General features: G+C 41.6%; 1 protein-coding gene across 14 annotated transcripts in view; it reads right to left on the bottom strand.

The window, feature by feature from the left end:
• The window catches only part of Kmt2c (lysine methyltransferase 2C), a 275,600-nt gene extending 261,264 nt beyond the window's left edge, over positions 1-14,336 (bottom strand). For 6 of the 14 annotated variants that reach the window (XM_058574363.1, XM_058574360.1, XM_058574364.1 and 3 more), the window contains exon 1: positions 2,207-3,940. Coding sequence is in view for 8 of the 14 variants with exons in the window: in XM_046429840.2 (XP_046285796.1) it covers positions 13,405-13,565 (161 nt within the window). In the remaining 6 variants the exon portion in view is untranslated. Of the gene's footprint in view, positions 1-2,206; positions 3,941-13,404; positions 13,783-14,301 lie in introns of those variants that run through there. The other 8 variants (XM_046429842.2, XM_046429847.2, XM_046429843.2 and 5 more) reach the window with 3 other exon arrangements.
• Positions 14,337-20,863: the final 6,527 nt, after the last annotated feature.

The following is a 20,863-nucleotide window of genomic DNA, read 5'->3' on the forward strand; positions in this document are numbered from 1 at the left end:
TGGGTTAGATCCTCAGCACCACATAAAAATAAATAAATAAATAAATAAAGATATTGGACACGATATAACTAAACTATAAATAAAAGCTATATGAAAAATAAAAAGAAGTGGGTATGTGGCAATGTAGCTCAGTAGTAAACTGCCCCTGGATTCAAATTACCCAATACCAAAACAAATTAATAAATGCAAACAGTAATTTTTTTGGGGGGACGGGGGTTAAACCCAGAGGCACTTAACCACTGAGCCACATACCCAGCCCATTTTATTTTTTATTTTGAGACAAGGTCTCACTAAGTTGGTTAGGGCCTCACTTAAGTTGCTGAAGCTGGCTTTGAACTTCTGGTCCACTTGCCTCAGCCTCCCAAGCCCTGGGATTATAGGCATGTGCTACCTTAGGCCCAGCTCAAATAGGAAATTTTTTAAATGTTCAATAGAACCACTAAATCAAGTAAATAATTAAGATTGAAGTACTGTTTTCCAATTATTAAGCAAAGATTTTGATACACCATGAACAAAAAGATTCAAGGAAACTGGCCCTACCACACATTGCCACTGATATTATGAACTGATATGGTCATTTTTTTGGGGGGTTTTTTTTTTTTTTTTGAATTTTTTAATATTTATTTTTTAGTTCTTGGCAGACACAACATCTTTGTTTGTATGTGGTGCTGAGGATCGAACCCGGGCAGCACGCATGCCAGGCGAGCGCGCTACCACTTGAGCCACATCCCCAGCCCTGATATGGTCATTTTTGAAGTAGAGACATTTCAATTTTTATTGTTACAGTACTGGAGATTGAACCCAAGGGCACTCTACCACATCCCCATCCCTATTCATTTTTGCTCCTGGGGATTGAAGTCAGGGTAGCTCTACCACTGAGCTACATCCCCAGTCTTTAATTTTCTATACAGGTCCTTGCTAACTTGTCCAGGCTGGCCATGAACTTGCAATCCCCCTGCCTCAGCTTCTGGGGTAGTTGGGGACTATGGGTATGCATCACTACTCAGGGCCTCAAAGTTTTAATGAAAGTTTAAGAGTTTATATTTAGTAGAACCTACTTAGAATTCAGTAATAGACGCTGTTCTAAGGCTTTCTTAACATGTATACTCTCCTTAATTCTCTCAATGACAATAGTATATAAAAAGTCTGTTATCAATTCTATTTTACAGGTGAGGTAAGTACACAGAGACAAATTAAATAGTTTACATAAATCCAACAACTAGAAACTGACAGAGATGAAATTTGACACCAAAAAATGGACAACAGAGCCTATACTCTGGTCAAGATATATGGACAATCCTAAAATCTTTCTTTCTTTTAACCTAGTGACCCAGTCTAGGGAAATTTGCCCTATAAAATTAACTCAAAATATAAAAAAAAGGGTTCTATATAAAAATGTTTGCCAGAGTAATGTACACAGCAGCAGAAGGTGGGGGGTTGGTGGACAGGGCAACAGGAGAAAGAGGCAGGGGGGGGGGGGGCTGCTCAGTTTACTCAGGTACCCTTCAAAAATATTGCGAAGGTTAATAACATAAACATTTTCAATTCCCAGTACATACATACATATATATACATATATATATATATATATATATATATATATATATATATATATCATGTTAAAGGCAAAGTAGGCAACAAAATCTTATTTCTACCATGACTACTTCCATAAAAGCAAATCATGCACATGAAAAAGATGTGATCAGAGTAACAGTTTGTACATTAGAACGGCAAGGAAGAGTGAATTTTTATTTTTTTACCCATGTTCCAAATTTTTTGCAACATATCATTTAAGTAAAATTAAAGTAACCAAAGTAACAGATTTCCACGATTAAACATCCACAGGTTACATGATGATAGTAGAAGAAATTCAGACTCAACCTGAAAAAGAGCAATGTTTGATTCCAAAAGTTTTAGAAAACAATATTAAATAAGAATCTAAATCATGCTCATCTTAAACTAAACTTAAATTCTATTTTAATCAAAGTTCAAATAAGTCCCAACCTTATTTGGGACTTACCAGAATTACTCCAAAGACCAGAAGTAGCCTACATAACGTGGGTAGGTAAAAGTCACCATGAACTTGAACAGGATTCACAAATACAACTGAGAAGTATGAGATCTTGTAAATAAACATTTGATATGTAACTCTGACAATAACTAAACCCAAAACTAGTTTTCTTAAACTCAAATGACAAGTTCTTACCCAGCATTGTTCTCCAATGACAGTACTGAGTTAGTAAGGAGGATCCAGGACACCTGTCACCACAGGACCCCTGCAGTGCTTCCATGCTCCAGCTCTTCTAGCAATAGTTCCACCAGCCCAGGGAGAAGGGAGAGGAAGATAAAGGGGCTCAACAGAAAGAAGCGTTGACGGAAGGAGTAAAGGGTCGCCAGGGAGGCTAACAAGTGAGCTATATTCTAAAGACAAAGGAAAAATAAGAGGAGAGATGAGGTCAGAAAAAGAAAGGGAGGACAATTCATGACACAAATTATTATTGTGACGGAAAAAGAAAAAAAGTCTACACTTGGATACATTCACATGCTTCATCATCTTTAAAAAAAAAAAAAAAACTCACAAAAACATAAACCAAAGAATATCAGAAACTAGTCACTAGGGCTCAATGTTGAAAGCCCTGTGGTCAAGCTGGAGACACGCACAGCCACCTTCCTCAGCTGAGTTCTGACAGTGCGGCTCTCATGCTGCAACACTGGGATTTCCACTCGGACTTTCCTATTAATTGCACTTGAAGTACTGAATCCAGGCAGCCTAAGGCTGTCTGTGCAGCACCTCACTGCCACTCGCTATGCTTCCATGGGCCTGCTCGGGCACAACCAAAACAGACACTTCTGACACACACCAGCCACAGTCTGCTGCAACATGACAAGGCCCACAACAGATCATCATCTATGAAGAGTTTTCTCAAGAAGAAAAAGCAATGATACTGTCTGCTTTCTAAACTGCTCCCTTCAAGGACCCAGCATGGAGGAGAAAGAAACTTCATCCTATCTTGCACCCAAGACAGTTTCCATTACAGAGCACTTCCTGCTTATAGAAATGCTCTTGTTCCAGGGGCTATGAACCCTGAACCCCTCGAAGCTTCTGGATACACATCAGATTGTCCCTGAATCCTCTCAAATTACACAAAACTTACACATCTAGATTCACGTACATATTCTACTGTGGAAAGAGAGAATACACCAAAGGGATCCATAACTCCAGAGAGATTAAGAACCACATTCCACAGAACCCACACTGCACTCTGACAAGTCAGTTGGGCAGATCTCTTCTCTTACTGCTCGTGCCTATTTAATACAAATACAGGACCCCATGCTACCTACTGTCCACAGTCACTTGTCAATTCCAACAACCTTGAGAAACTGGTGCTGTTATTATTCTACTTAGCAGATGAAATAATTGAAGCACTAAGAAATCAAGTCATTTACCCAATATCACACAGCTGTTTGAAAACTATAAAACTTCTCCAAATGAAGTGTGACTATTCACTTGTGCACAGATTTTTTACTTCCATTAGCTGACATGTCTTTCTGCTTAACACCTGATTCAGGGAGAAAATTAAGTGATTTTTATCATCAAAGACTCATCTTTGCTAGATTGCCAACTACAAATACATAGACCAGGAAACTCAGGAAAGGCCTTAAGAATCACAATAACTGAAGGAGGAACTTAAAAGATGTTTGTCCTGGGATAAAACGTGGTTTGGAATTTTTAAGCTAAGAATCTGATAAATTTAAAGGTATCTATTGATGACATGATCCTGTCTGGAGAAAATCCTGAAGAATCTATAAAAACTACTAATACTAATAAGTGAGTTTAGCAAGATAACAGAATACATAACCAATAACCAATTCTATTTCTATATACTAGCAACAATTTTTAAGTGAAATTAAGAAAATTCCACTTAGCACAGCATCAAAAAGTACTATTTAAGGAATAGATGTAGTAAAAAAATGAACAAGATTGCTTTATACTAAAAATCATGTTAAAATTAAAATTCTTCATTACATTGAAAATTATTGCTGACAGAAATTAAAATCAGAGGTCATTCATTTGATGCTTAAAAATCACAAATGACAGAACATAAGTTCCAGTTTTATGGTTGCTTTTCCAATACAGGCATGATGTTTCTTTCTCCTCTCTTTTAACATTCAATGACTCCCCTACCTATTGTCTGCAGTAAAAAATCAAAATCCCAATTTATACCTTCCCTTCCTCTTTTGCCACATAAAATGAGTGGTTTTTTTTGTTTTTTGGCTTTTGGTTTTTGTTTGTCTATCTGTTTTTTTTTTGTACCAGGGATTAACCCTCACGGATGTTTAACTACTGAACCACATTGCAGCCCTTTTTACTTTTTACTTTCATACAGGTTCACAGTAAATTGCGGAGGCTAGCCTTCAACTGCAATCCTCCTGCCTCAGCCTCCCAAGTCACTAGAATTACAGATGTGCATCACTATACCTAGCAAGATTTTTTCTTAAAAGGCCAAGGCCAGAGTGAGTCGGACTCAAATCCTGACTCAATCTCTCACTATGTGACTTTCCTGAAACAACCTCTTTATCTATAAAACTGAAACTAACAATTCTGCCAAGTGATAATTACTAAAATATGGTTAGCTTCTGGTAAGCACTAGAAGTGTCTAAAATATACCAGCCAAGTTCTATTTTCTTACCTACCCTGCTCCTAAAGTGGTTCTCTTGGGAGAGTTTGTTTTTATTTATCAAGACTCCCTAAAATAAGACTGCAAATTGGTGCAACCACTATGGAAAGCAACATGGAAATACCTCAAAAAACTTGGAATGGATGCATCATTTGACCCAGCTATCCCACTCCTCGGTTTATACCCAAAAGACTTAAAATCAGCATACTACAGTGATGTAGCCACATCATTGTTTATAGCAGCTTAATTCACAATAGCTAAACTGTGGAACCAACCTAGATACTCTTCAAGAGATGAATGGATAAAGAAAATGTGGTACATATACACAATGGAATATTACCCTGCCTTAAAGAAGAATGAAATTATGGCACTTGCAGGTAAATGGATGGAACTAGAGAATATCATGCTGTGTGAAATAAGCTAATCCCAAAGAAGCTAAAGCCAAATGTTTTCTCTCATGGCCGAATGCTGATCCATAGAGGGGCGGGGAAAGGGATATTGAAGAATGAAGGAACTTTGGTTTGTGTAGAGGGGAGTAAGAGGAGAAGTGAAGCTGTGGGGATGGGAAGACGGTAGAATACCCTATATACATGTACGATCACACCACCGCAGTGACTCTGCACCACGTACGGCAAGACGAATAAAAGGTGTGCTCTGTTTGTGTACAATATGTCAAAATACATTCTACTATAAAATAAATAAATATATTTAAATACCGAAAGTAAACTAATTTACTAGAAAGAAGTATGGATGAATATATATTTAAAATCACAGATGTATATTACTTTCTAAATATTTTTCCTTTTTATTGAAAGTTGATTAAAGGAGATATTGGAAAAATTTTCTGCAATTGATATGTAAAAGAATTAAAATCCAGGCTGGGGATATAGCTCAGTTGGTAGAGTGCTTGCCTTATATGCACAAGGCCCTGGGTTCAATCCCCAGCACCATAAAAAAAAAAAAAAAAAAAAAAAAGAATTAAAATCCTTAATATATTATGTGAAATAGCTTTAACAGAAATGAAATATTATTGAGGAAATTGCAGATTCCAGAGAAATGTACAACATGATGCTATCTAAATAAAATTGTTCACCTATGCTTACAGTCCAAAAATGTATATAAAAATATACTATATCTTTGTATAAAAAATAATAATATGCTATAAAAAAATAATATTCTTGGGGCTGGGATTCTGGCTCAGAGGAGAGCATTCGCCTTGCATTCATGAGGCACTAGATTCAATCCTCAGCACCACATAAAAATTTAAAAGATAAAGATATAACTAAAATAATAATAATAATAATATTCTTATATGCATGGGGTAATTTTCTGATAATTTCATTTTCTTCCTTGACAATATTTGTATTAAGATTTTATAATAAACATCTAATAATTATTAAAAAAAAAAAAAAAAGACTCCCTAAAATAAGGTTTGCCTTCTCTAAACTTCCTCAACACTTTATGCAAACTTCTACCATAACATGTCATTCTGCATTATCAGTATGCACTGACTTGTGAGGAATTGAAGCAAGGGATCTTGTTTTATTTTGGTCTCTCCAATGTATAGTACATCACAGATGCTCAGTAAGTTCCTTTTGTCTAACATGTTCCTGGGACAACGAATAGAAAACAAAGTAAACCTGACTGAGAAAAAAACATATGCTTACGGAACATATCCTAAAGAAAAAAGATTTTTAAGTCACCTATAACTCATTACATTATATAGCAATATTAATATCTGATTCTACATGAATGGAACAAAACCATGAAGAACAAAAGCATGAAGCACAGTAAAGAAAGAATCAAGAGTCAAACCCCTATGCTTCCTGTATTATTTCTAGCTCTGAAAATGTCTTTTATATTTAATTGTATATTAAATACAACCCCTTAATTAAAATGCTGTAATATAAAAGTCTACCAATCACATTCAATCATAGGTAACAAAAAATACTCCAAAGCCAAGTAATTTGTGGGCTACCCTCTCAGTGTTCATTAGTGCTCTTCACCACGGGTGTCCAGTTGTCTCTCCAGACTCATGATTGGGTTTTACTTCCTCGTCCCCATGAAGTCAGGTACTACAACACTACTTTTTCTAGCCAATGAAACAAAGAGAACTGACGTGCCACTTCTGGGTGCTCTTTTTAACAGCCAGAGCACCATCTACCATGTTCTTTTTCCAATACTGGCAATGGTGGAAGGACAGAGTGGAGCCCCCTTCAGCCTCCAGAGCTAAGAGCAGTGCTGCCAATCCAGCCCATGACACACACACAGCGCAAGCAGGAATAGACCCCTGGTGACGAAGCCACTAAAAACTGCACTTCTTTCTTACCACAGCATGATCTAGAGATTCTGACATACACATAAACAGTACTTAGTATTTCTCCACATCACCCCAACTTCAGTGTTAAGACTATTCTGCACAAAACAGGAACTCTGGTCTATCAGCAAGTTTTTAAAATAAGAAATGTAGGTATGATATTTTTAAAGGAAAAAAAAACAATCAGAGAATAGCAGAATTAATTTTTCAATGAAAAGATTACAAAACTTTAACTGTACATAAAAAAGGCACAGAGGAGCTGAGCGTGATAGTATATGCCAGTGATAAGGGAGGCTGAGGCAGGAGGATCACAATTTCTTCTTTTTTTAATATTTATTATTTAGTTGGACACAATATCTTTATTTACTTATTTTTATGTGGTGCTGAAGATGGAACCCAGGGCCTCCCATGTGCTAGGCAAGCGCTCTACCGCTGAGCCACAACCCCAGCCCCTGGAGAATCACAATTTCGAGACCAGCCTCGGCAACTTAGCAAGGCCCTAAACACTTAGCGAGACCCTGTCTCAAACAGCTGAGGATGCAGCTCAGTGGAAAAGTGCCCTTGAGTTCAATCCTGAGTAACCCCCCCCCCCCCCGAATAAAAGGGACAAAAGTAGTACTTAAGTGGGAACATACTATTAATCTATTCTCCACAAAACAAAAACTTCTACTACATCCTTACCATGCTGAGTTCACTAAACTAGGGTTGGAGGTACAGACCATGTGCCTAGCATGTGTAAGGCCCTGGGTTCAATCCTCAGCTTAAAAAAAAAAAAAAAAAAAAATAGACTAGAGACTCAGAATTCAACAGAACACTGCAAACACTACCCATCAACTGGGGCTGGCCTTCAATCATTTGCCACCCCAAGTGGTTCAACATCACTATTAGATGTTATAAACTGCTCAACATGGGAGAGACTTCTGGCTGCTTCATCGTTCACCATTCCCAAAGTTAGTAACCAGACTCTGAATATTAGGCAGCAACATGCTCAGCAAAGGGACTGCACTCCCAGCCTCCTCTGCAGCTACACAGGCTACTGTGCCTAGATTCCAGCCATGACACAAAAGCTAAAACATGCCACTTCTGAGAAGTATTTTTCAAAGGGAGAGAGTGTACCCTTGGTCTCCTCTTCCTCCAATCTGCTTCATGGGACACAAGACAGAATAACTGGGGCTCTAGAAGCCATTATGCAGTCTTAGGGCAACAGCTATACTCCAGAAACCTCTAAGTAGTGAGATAGGAGACAAGACCCTGGTGACTTTGTGGTGCAGAGGCACCATACCAGCCTACTGCCCACATTCCAGAATTTGATGTGAAAGAGAATTAAACACCCAATTCAAGTCACTATTATTCTGAAGTTATCTATCACACATACTGAATCCTTACACCCTGCTGTTGGCAATAGGCTCAGAAATACAACCCAGATCGTTCAACAAGAGTCCATGATATAGAAAAATAAATATATGAGATCTCTGTTAGTAAGTCAAAAAGGTAAAATAATACCTTTCTTTAATGTTGATGATTTTAATTCTGCTATTTTCCTATTATTACCTAATTATAGTCCAATCTATAGAGATAACTGCATTTTTAAGTATCATTTAAACTCAACAACAGCAACCTATCTCTATTTCAAAATACTGTAGGGAAATAAGGGCCAAAAGCAGAGGACAGCCTCATTTAACTATCTCAGTAAAAGAAGTTCAAAAAAGAGTACGCTTGTTATCGTTTGTATCCCACATATTAAGTTCTTAGAGGCTCTAACTCATAAAGCCAAGCCGTCTGCATCTATTACATACTGCTGATCAACAACCACCACAAAATAGATTAAAACAACCATTTTATTAATTCATGATTTTACAAGCTGGGCTAGGCTCAGCTGCATGGTTCCTCTGCTACTCTCACTGGTGTTCGCTTTTGTGATTGGGTTCACGGAGTAAGTCACCCAGGGTCTGAACCAGAGTATAAAGCCCACACTGATTAGTCTGTCTTCAAGAACCATCATGGCGTGGTACCATCCCCTATATTAGGCTTCTTTTCTAGTTACACTCACCAGGAAAACACCTTGTAACTTCTCTCCTCAATAATTTCATGCACACTATATATTCTCTCTCTTTTCACTCTACTTTCAGCAATCCCTCAAGGCTTAATTCAAATACTACTTCTCTAAATCTTTGAGGACTTCTCTCTGCCACAGTAAATCTGGAAGAATTGACTGTCCGTCCCTGCACATGGTGCCTGCACAACTTACATGCTCTGTAACATGAAAGATCTAAAACAAGCTAATAGAAAGCATAAGACTTTTCAAACCATTTCACAATTGTGCACCGTACATAATCCCTGCTGTCATAAAACAAGAGAAGCCCCAGGTGTGGTGATGCACGCCTGTGATCTAGGGACTCAGGAGGTTGAGGCAGGAGGATCACAAGCTTGAGGCCAGCCTGGGCAACTCAGTGAGGACCCAAGCAACTTAGCAAGACCTTGTCTCATATAAATATAAAAAAATGAAAAAGAGCTGGGGATGTGGCTCAGTGATAAAGTACCCCTAGGTTCAATCCTCAGTATCAAAAAAAAAAAAAAAAAAAAAAGAAATGTAGAATAATTCTATATTTTCTAAAATATTGAAGTATAAAAAGAGCTGTGTCATTTGTCCTTAACTTGTTCCTAAGTCCCTCAAATTCTCCAAGTAAAGAACTGACACTTCCAATTCTAATTTCAAAATTGGTATTTCTACTATATTTTCACAATAACCACCAGCATACATTTATATGCAAGGGTCATCATAAAAAATAAATTATTTCCATGTCACTCCATTTATCACTGAGTCACAGCCCCACAACTTTTGCAACTTATCTTGCCAAGTTGTTCTGAAAATAGCCACTGCAGCAGAAACACAATAAAGAGATTTTTGAGAAAGTAGGAAGGAATTAATCAACTTGTTGAAATTAAAAGATAAAAGGAGACCAAAACAACATAGAAAAAAAAAATTAAAGAAAGAGAAACACACACCCACACCCACACACACACACACACACTGATCAGAGAGTTTATTCCAGGGCTGGGAAGTAGCCATCTGGCATGCATGAGGCCCTGGGTTCTATTCCCAGTTACTGCAGGCGAGGGGTGGGGGAGGGGATGTGAGCCATGTAATTATGCTCAAGGTAGCTCTCTAATATAATAACTGTCCTCGGAAAAGACAGTGGTTCAGGGTATAAACAGTTGACTCAAAAAGGGCCAAGGACAGTGCCTGACAAATCCTATCCCTACCACCTGCTGATAGAGCACCATCCCCACTCTATTCCTCACATCAGCTTTGATAACTTGGTAAGAAATATGGTAGAATGTTTCTTTGGCTTCCCAACTTAGTAATGTGAATTTATGATCCAAGGAAGGAGAAAATAAAATCAAAGCTTCAGGAAAAGTTCTGTTAATAGAAAAATCATTAGACTTCTTACATGTACTCACCCTGGCATGAGTCACTTTGCCAGTGGTAAGACCTGATAAAAGATTATGAGCTACTCCAAATAAGCAAATAATTAGATAGTCTTTACAGTTGAGGAGAACTTTAAGACAAATGTAAATTTCAGTGTTCCACTTGACATGTGTACAACAGGAAATCACTATGTACCACTTTTCAAACTGTACCTCTAAAATTAATAACTTCATTTTAAATATTTTAATTTTAGGTACTAAACATAATTTTTTAAATAGTTAATGTAAAGTCAGTAAGTATGTAGCCTATGCTTTTTTTTTCCCAGTTGTAGACGGACACCATACCTTTATTTATTTATTTTATATGGTGCTGAGGATGGAACCCAGTGCCTCACATGTGCAAGGCAAGTGCTCCACCACTGAGCTACAACCCTAGTCCCTAGTCTGTGCTTTTTAAATATGATAAAACACATACACACAAAAAATAAACTAGCTAAAACAATAAAATGCTCTATTTAATTGCCAAAAATTCACCCTCTAGGAAAGCATAACAGGCAGTGCACTACTATTTTTTAATCCAAAGACAAATACACTATTTAAAAAATGTCATGTTATTTCTGTAACTTATTCCACTAAGTTAGTGACCATCTAATTATCATTGCCCATTTTAAAACCATTGTCCTTTACATTCCACAAAGAATACTTCCATTTTTTCAGTGAATTGCTTGCAATTTCACATTATTTCATGATTATAAACCTAAATTACATTTGTTATACACATCAGTTTTGCTTTCAGGGTGCCCACTAACCAAATACAGGGTCTTTTCAGCATGGATTCTAATATGGTGTGGAGACACAGTGAAAAACCTTCTCTTTGCTTTCTATTTCACGTGCTATTTTTCATTCACACAATTCTAAAACAATTGGAGATTCCATGCCCTTGAAAAGCCACCTAATTTTAAAGAATTCACTAAAAGATTGGAACCAAAGTTATCACTAGACTTACTTTCCCTATAAGAATACTGTACTGGGGTGGTGGGGGAAGAGGCTTGGTAGAGAGCTCGCATAACATGATTGAGGCACTAGGTTCGAAGCTCAGCACGTCGTAAGTTTAAAATAAAGATATTGTGTACACCTATAAGTAAAAAATAAATATTAAAAAAAGAATACTGTACTAGCTAATAAATATAAAGGAAAAGATTCTTCCAAGACACAGAATTACTCAAGACATTTCCCAAAGTTTTGATATTTTATATTGTTACATTACATTATCATTCTCTGGAAATTTTTCAACTCCTCAAAAAGCCACCTTTTTCTTCATTTATAATGAGATAAAAACTAAAATAAGAAAGTGGTTAATACACTAAATCAACATTCCTTCGGTGCTCCCTGGACTTGCACTAATACAACTGAACTCATTTCAATAGTAAGAGCATGTGCATGTGTGTACACACATGCTTGCTTGCTTGGGAGGCTAGGAGTGTTGAGAGCATAGACAAGACTACCCTTTCTTTCTAAAGGAGAAATTTAAATGCAAATACAAAACCCGATCTTAAATTCATGTTCAATAAGAAACCAAGAAATATTTTTCACACAGTAAAAACGGGAAACAATTGAAGTAAAATCCTAATATGGTTTGTCCCATGTTGCTTTAAAGAATACAGAAAAGGGGCGAGAAGTCTACAGTTACTTAAAACTCCACCTTCCTTCTCAAATTTTAGTTAATGCAGGCATATCGATAGTATTTCATATCCGACATTGTATTACAAGTGGTATAATAAACGAACTCTAACTTTGTATCACAAAGAAGCTAATACAAAGATGGATACATCCTGTGCTTGTTTCCCTCAAGATCTGTTACATGTTACAGCTAGGTAAGAGCTGGCAACAAAGTATGGAGACAACTGAAGGCCCCAAATCATTTTGTGGTTAAAAAAAAAAGTACATTCGGTTAGGAACTTAAGGGGTTCCCACAACCCCAGCCCTGCTATGGCTCAGTAACACTACTATTTTTACTCCAAATCACCAAACATAACAATACTACTCCTAAACGACTGCATCTGAACCAGAGTCTAGCCATCAACGGGCTGGCATGCACAGGTCCCAGCGTACCCCTCCACGACCAGCAGTTCAATGAGAGTATCATACAATGGAATGAGTAAGCAGCACACGCCATTCTACAACTTCGAGAAAGACAAGCAGGGATCTTCCACAGCACCCCGAAGAGCCACAATAGCTGAGCGACTCACTGGCAATAAAACGGGTTTCTTAATTTACAGACAAAGTTGCCGCAATTGCCATTTTGCAGAACCACCCCTAGGCACCTCGGCGGCTGGGGTGCAGGGTCCTCAGGCACGCTCGAAAAAGGACTGAAACCGCCTCCCAGTCCCGCTGGAGCCGCGGCTGCAAGTCGGGGAACAGCCACCCGGCGTCCTCCGGGTCCAGGAGCTCCCCGCCGCGGCCCCGTCTAGGCACCGGCCAGGCTTCCGCAGCCGGGGTAGCCCGCACCCGGCCGTGCACTCGGGCGGCGGAGGGCGCCGGGGGTGGGGGAGAGGGAGCCCGGGGCTCTTAACGCACCCCAAGGAACAGCGGCAGGTTGGGTCAGGAAAAGTTGAGAGAGCCGCCAGCTGACAAAGGAGGCCCCGCCGGCTCCTCCGGCCGCCCGGGACCCCCTGGCCTCGGCGTTTGACAGCTCGGGCCGCGGCCGCCCGCCGGGGCGCCACCTGGGTGCGCGTCGCAGTGCCTGTGACGCCCGGCCAGGCCACCGAGTCTACAGAGCAGTCCCCGAGCAGCGCAGCCCCGGGCGGTAGCGCGCGAGGCGGAACTAAAAGTAAAGTGCGCGGCGCGGGCGGCGGGACCCCGCGTCCGCCAGCGCCGGGCCACCCCCGCGGGCCGGGGGCGCGGGCCGGGCCGGGGGCGGGCGCCTGACAGCCCGCGCCCCGCGCCGCCGCGGCCGCTGGCTCCGCGCGCTCAACTTACTTCTTTCTGGCTCTCTGGAAAGGGGAAGCGCCATCTTTGCGAGGCCGGCCCCGAGGTCTTTTGTCTGCGGCTGCGGGGCTCGGGGCCGGGGCTCCGGGCTCCTCGGGGGGTGGTGGCGGCGGCTGCGGCTGCTCCGCGCTCCGGTCCTCCTCCGACGACATCCTAGTCACCAGGAAAGACACATGGGTCCCGGTCCTCCTCCTGGGGGGCTCCTCCCGCCGCCGCGGCCGCCGCCGCCGCCGCTGCTGCTCGGGTTCCTCCTCCCCGGCTCAGCCTCTCGCATTTCCCGCAGCCCCGGGAGCAGCAGCAGGTACCGGGAGAGGCGGCCGCGGGGAGCGAGCAGGACACGCACTCACACACATCGGCGCGGGAGCGCGCTCGCGGCGCGCGGGGGCCGGCGGGGGCGGCGGTGCGGGGCGGGGCGGGCGGGGCCGCGGTGCGGGGCGGGGCGGGCCGGGCGGCGGTGCGGGGCGGGGGCCGCGGGCGGGCGGGGCGGGGTGGGGCGCGGGCGGCGGCGGGCGGGGCGCCGCGGGGCGCCGGGGTCTTGCCGCGCCCCTCCCCCAGCCCCCGCGGCGCGCGGAGAAAGGGCCGCGGCGGGGGCGACGGCGGGCGGGGGTCGCGGGCGGTGCCCCTCCCCCGCCGGCGGCAGTCCGCCCGTCAGACGCCGCGGCGAAGTTTTGACAGCTGCTCCAGTTGTTGTGGTGGGTTCCGGGCGGCGCGAGCGCCGGCCCCCCGCTCGCTCGCGCCCGCGCGCACACGCTCGCTCGCACTCGCTCGCCCTCCGGGGCAGGGGAGGAGGAAGTTTTGCGGGTGTGCGTGCACCACACACACACACCCCACCGTGGCCGTCGCGCGAGGCCCGCGCCCGGCTCCCCCGGGGCGACCCGCACCACAGACCTCTCAAACTCGCCGCCGTCTCGCCCACACACGGCCGCTCGCGCCCCCGCCCCCGCTCCCGGCCCCCTCCCGCCCCCCGCGCCCGCTGCCACTCACGGGGCTGGCTCCGCGCATGCGCCGCTCCGCCGCCCGCGGACGCGCCGCCGTGACCTCACGCCCCTCCCCCGCGCCCCGCCCGCTCTGACGCGGCGCCGGCCCGCGCGGCTGCGGCCCCACTGCGCCCCGTCTCGGGAGGCGCCAAGCTGCGGACTGGAGTCCGGGATCCGGAGCCCAGCGGGGTCGGCACTTGGACACCGGCACGCGACGCCTCCGCACCCCCGCCGGCGCCCCAGGCCCGGTGTCACCCGAGGTCCCTGGTCGCAGGCGGCTGTGCAGAAGAAACGCGGGACAACTCGGTTACGGTGCAGTTGCGCTGAGAGTGCGAGGTTATAACGTCATTTTTAAAAATCCAGAGAGGGCTTATAAAGCTGTCAGACAAAAAGAAGCTCAACAACTTGGCAAATAAAACGCTTAAACACACGATGGGGTTTTCGTGTTCAGTGTGTGGTGCCGGAGGGACTAAGACCCCAGGGTCTCCGAGACCCCTCTCCGGAAAGGCAGAGCCGGCTGGAGGAGCCCGAGGCGCCACGCAGGGAACGTCCTGACGGAGAAGGTCTGCACAGTGCGCTCTCCGGCTTTCCAGTCCCTGCTCGTCACCACAGGGAGTGGAAACTGCACGTTGGGATAGGGGACTATTAAGACCAATCAGCCGTTTGTGGAAGGACTGGGGTAAACTGTCCCTCTGTAGGCACCTACAATGGGCCCCGCGCGCTTTCCTTCCACCTTCCCAGCACTGTGAAAGGTAAAATAGTATATGCTTGTTTTCCACAGTGTTGTTTTCACCTTTACCTCCCGATAGCCAGTACATTAACTTTGAACTGTGTTTCCTACTTGGTAAAATTATACACACTTGATTTCCAGAGCCTATTGAAATTGAAACTATAGGGTTTTGGGGTTTTTTCCCCCTAATGGCCAAAATGAGGAACATAGTAAAATAGACATTTTAATCCTTCAGAGTTTAATCCTTGCAGGTTTTTTCAAGTTTACTAAATGTACAGCTAGATGAACTTTGGGACTGGGAGAGAGGGCTGATATGGTAAATACAAATTATAAAGTATCTGATACATATAGAAATACAACATATATAATTATTGATAAACTTATGTGGTATATTTGAAGTTAATTATTATTAAGGACAAATATAAAAACCCACCCTTTTACATTTATTTCTGTACATTGCACAAGTACATCTTCAAAATTGGGTTCTTGATCCAAATGTTCAGTTGTCCTCAATACTGAAATTAGAATACTCATTTCCACTGTGAGTTTCAGTTGCACAAAATTACACATCAAAATAATTGACTTTGATACACTTTTTCAACACTTGGGAGAATTTAAGTGTAGATGTGTATATGCAAATTGCAAATCACTACTGCTGGAGAGTTAAAAGGAAATAAAGACAGAGCAGAAATGGGGTAGAGTGCATGGAAGTGTAGCAATAGAGCTTGTGTGTAGAGATACTTCGGGAAAGATAAAGGCTGATGTATGAGTAAGCCTGGCTTTACATCTCCATTTCTCTGACCACTGAGCATACAGGGAGCTGGGATCTGTTTTCACAAAGCCGATAGCCAACTCATTGACATGAAGTTACCATGGGCAGAGCAAATAAAATATAAGCCATGGTGCTGATAAAGGATTCAAGGAATACTTATTCAACACAAATAAAGGTTTTCCAGAGGTTTTTCCATCTCAATCATCCAAATTATATAGCTCTGAGACCTCCATGGCAAAAATCCAGGAATCATGTAGCTGAAGTTCCTCAGATTATATAGTCAGAAAGACATGAGTGTCTGGAAGAGGGATCAAATGCAATTAAAAAAAAAATTAGAATGTCTACATTCTAATAAGTACATTCTAAATGTGCATTTTAAAAAACATGGTAGATATTCACTAAACTGTTAATAACAATCACTTCTGAAGGACTGCATCACAAGGGACTTTTACTTTCTATATAACAATTTTCTAAAATAGTTGAAATAACTATAATGCAACAGCAAAAAGCTTTTTAAACAGGTAAAATAATTGGACTCTTTCAAGTGTATGCATATATATTTTATATGTTGTGGGGGACTATGTGGGACTTTTATTTGCAGTAAGAACAAGAGGGAAGATTATTTGAGAGTCTAGCAAACAAGAGACAGTGAATAAAACTTCATAGAAAGGTCCAGTCTTACTAATTGAAGGCTTATTAACTGTCATTGAATGATTTTTATTTAGAGTGCAGTCTTTATTGTTTTGCTTTTAGTGAATATGAAAGTATCCCTGCAGCTCTTCCACAGTTTCCTACTGATGTTTTCCATCTCTTGTTGGTTTCCCATGAAGTCTTAAGTCTTCAGTTCATCAAGATTCATTGCTGTTGTTGTGGTAGTTCTTGGTTTTTGAAACCAAAATTTCACAGCCATGGAAGGATAGGTGAAAACTTAAATTCTAAAATAAATAAATAAAAACTTAAATTCTAGATATTATCAGTTTTGCACTCATATTTTTAGCATTAAAATTGAACCTTGCTGGGGATATAGTTCAGTGTTAAAGGCTTACATAGCTTTCACAAAGCCCTGGGTTCAATCCCCAGCATCGCAAAAAAAAAAAAAAAAAGAATAGAAAAAGAAACTTCAGTAATGTATATATTTTACCCTTGAGATGGAAAACTTAAAGAAACTGAGAAGAAAACAAACAGAACAATAATCTTCAAAATTTATTTGAGTATGAGAGTATGAAGCATAAGTGAAATTGTGCAGTGCTTCTTATGAGTCTTGCTCTCTGAGGGTCTCTACTTTAAGCCTGGCAGGAGTACAATATGATAAACAAAAAGGACAAGGAGGCAATGAGAAAATAATCATGGAAAAACATGCAAATATATTAAATATTTATATCCACATCATGTACAACCAGAGAAATTAAAAGTTATGCTCCATTTGTGTACAATGAATCAAAATGCATTCTGCTGTCATGTATAACTAATTGGAACAGATTAAAAAATAAAAAAAGATAACACCAATAATGAATTGTCTAATTAATGTGGACTTCTTTTACCAACTGAAGAAACTTTTGATTTTTATATTAAATAATGTCATTTATATTTTAAACATTAACAGTAATAAATAAAATGATAATAATAATAATTACACTAAGAAAAATTACATCCATTGTGTCCAAGACCATAATTTAGGGAAGCCAGAGCTGATGTCTGTGTCTATTCACAATAGGGTGGTACAGAAAACATTCTGCTGGCAAGTGTAATAGACTAGAAATTCTCAAGTGACGAGGTCTCCCGCTCTCCTCTCCCACTCCTTTCCTTATGCTCATCATCTTTTTAGGCACTCAAGTCACTGTATTAAATTCCTAGGGGCTGCCATCCCCAAGTGCCACAAACTGGGGTGGCTGAAGACAATAGAAATTTATTCTCTTATAGTTCCAGGTTCCAGAAATCCAAATTAGGTATCTATAGAACTGGTTTCTTCCAGCAGGCTCTGAGGAAGACTCTCTTCCATGCCTTTCTCTTAGTGGCTGGTGTGCATCCCAACCCTTGGGGTTAATCATCTTAATTAATTATATCCACAAAGAACTCTATTCCTAAATACGGTCACATTCAGAGTTTCCAGCAAGGACATGAATTTTTAGAGGGAAATCATTCAGCCCAGTAAACTGCCAAGCAGCCTATAATAATGCTTACACATCTTAGCAGATAAAAATATATATTATTAGGATGGCTGGGGATGTAGCTTAAGTGATAGAGCAGTTGCCTCACATGCAGGAGGCCCTGGGTTCCATCCCCAGAAGTGCCCCAATGCCTAGATTATGAAAGATGATAGATTGATTGATTGATTGATATTTTAAAATGTATATAATGGCCTAACCATATGTAGACTCTTCCTGGCATGAAAAATTGTTTATATTTGTTGTACATCTAATCTATATACCTGAAGGATGAATAAAACCCTCCAAAGTGAATTTAATAATGACAATATCCACAAAGTAAAAAGTAAAATTGAGATTGGTAATTCTGTGGTTGGTTTGATCTGTGTAGAAAGACATCAAAAAATCCAGTCCAACAAATACAGTTTGGGGCCTAATTGACGAGATCAGCTATCTTCGGTGTTCACTGACAATGCTAAGAGGATCACTCTCTTCTGTGCTCTATGGTCACACAGGACAGGATCATACATAAAGTTGAACACTCTTGCATGAGAAACAGTCTAGACCTCACCCACAACCCTTCAGGTGGAATATAGACTACTTGGCCTGGTTCAATGGGTGGAGAGTCCCTCCACCCTCCAAAAAGTGCTTGCCTCCCCCGCCCCACCTGCTTCCTCCTTACCAGCTGCAATCTTCAGGACTATGTTTGATGGACTACAAACTTTACCGTACCGCCCCGATGCTCTTCCTTTCATCTGACCAGTTCCTCCTTTTTCCCCCCATTTTCTTCAGTTCTCATTTAAAGACTTCACTTCCATCCTTCACCTCTGCTTTCCCCACGAAGACGGTTCAGTGTTCCCCTGGATGTGGCTACACCTTGTGCCTTCTCCAATCACAGCTCTCATTGCTGGTAAGGAAAGTGCCCAATTAACTGCCTGTACCCACCCTCTAAGCCCAGTGGAGACAGTGACAGTTATCTGCCTTAGTTTCCCAATTAGTCAACTTTGTACAATAAGTGGATTGGATATGAAAATGTTAGAGAGCTAAACCATCCTTTACAGAAGTGTCTATTACAAAGAAAGAAAGAAACTGTATCTTTATAGACAATGTATACATGTGTACTCTGCTACATTTTGTGTTGGTCGATACATTTTACATTTCCATAAAACCAGCAAGTCATCTTGGCCTCATTACCAACCTTTGTTACCTGGTGCTATCACAGGCTTTCAGAAACCTGGACATAGAGGATCATGCCTGTTTTTAGTGGAGTATCCAAAATCAAAAGAAGTCAAACCAGGTATGTGGCAGCCATGCCTAAAATTTCAGTGACTCAGGAGGCTGAGAGAAAACCACAAGCTCCAGGTCAGCCTGGGCAACCTTGTCTCAAAATAAAAAAGACTGAGGATGGAGCTCAGTGGAAAGTACCCCTAGGTTCATTCCCAAGTATTGAAAACAAAAGTGGGTGAGGCAGAGATCTAAATAGTTGTCCATGGTCTTCAGACAAAATAATACTTTTCTAGAAACATTCTCTGAGCCAGGATAATGTTGTGAAGAAAAGAATTACAGAATAGCATACATGTGTCAGTCTACTTATTTAAAATTGTTACCTATGCATGCATATAATACATGTAAAGTAAAAATGTTCATCAAAAAATAAAAATAGTTATCTCCAGGTTGGGATCCCAAGTGACCTTTACTTTCTAAATACTTTTTTTAAAAATTTTTTTTAGCTGTAGATGGACACAATACCTTTATTATTCATTTTTATGTGGTACTGAGGATTGAACCCAATGCCTCACACATTCAAGGCAAGTGTTCTACCACTGAGCCACAATCCCAGCCCCTCTAAATCCTTTTTTAAAAATTATAATTAATGATCTTACAAAAGCAATCAAATTTTCAAAGAAAAATGTTTTTTCCCTCCAAAATGATCTCCTCTTTAACCTTAGCTGTATTGAACTTTCATTATGGCATGTTTCCTTTTCTTTCTTGCTGTCCTCTCCTCTGTGGAAATATTAAACTAATGCCCACCATCCTATCATTCATTACCCCTGGAAAGTGTCGTCAGTTTCAGAGCCCTATTTTTTCTTAGAACATTGGCCAATAAACAAAGTAAACAGAATTTTCTCCAAATGAAAAATGGGCAATTTCCCCTAACTCAATGGATAGATGTGTTCATCAGTCCCACCTGGTACTCTCCTTAACCCCCATCAAATGCTGGATTCGTTAGGTTCAAATCTGTTTCACTGATAGTTTCTAAGTTCCTATCTTTGTATTTCTCATTGTGCTGAACACAGTGGCACTACAGAAACATTTGTTAAATTAAAGAAGCATCATTATTCTGTATGAGGAAAGGGAGGAGGAGGAAAGACAGGATGTGAAAGGAAGGGACCTACATTGTTGGGTTTTTTTAATCTTTATTTATTTTTATGTGTTGCTGAGGATTGAGCCCAGGGCCCTGCACGTGCTAGGTGAGTGCTCTACTGCTGAGCCACAACCCCAGCCCAGATTGTTTTGTCTAGTTTTTGTTTTTGTTGTTTGCCTTTATTTTGTGTGGTTGCTTGGGTGTTTGTTTTTGCACTGGTGGGATGGAACCCAGGAACTCTTTTAGTTTTGGTGTGTGTGTGTGTGTGTGTGTGTGTGTGTGTGTGTGTTATCGGGGATTGAACCCAGGGCTTGGTGCATGACAAGCAAGCACTCCACCACTGAGCTGCAGCCCCAGCACAGAGGGACTTAAATCCCAAGGGCTGAGGGTAAGAAGGGCAATTAGCATTTCCGCCTCAGGGCTACCACTCCGGTCATGCTAGTCTTCCACAACCTGACCCTT

This window comes from Marmota monax, unplaced genomic scaffold, assembly GCF_021218885.2.
Source record: "Marmota monax isolate L192 unplaced genomic scaffold, Marmota_monax_Labrador192_F-V1.1 WCK01_AAM20220418_F8-fsc00193, whole genome shotgun sequence".
Classification (NCBI taxonomy): Eukaryota; Metazoa; Chordata; class Mammalia; order Rodentia; family Sciuridae; genus Marmota; species Marmota monax.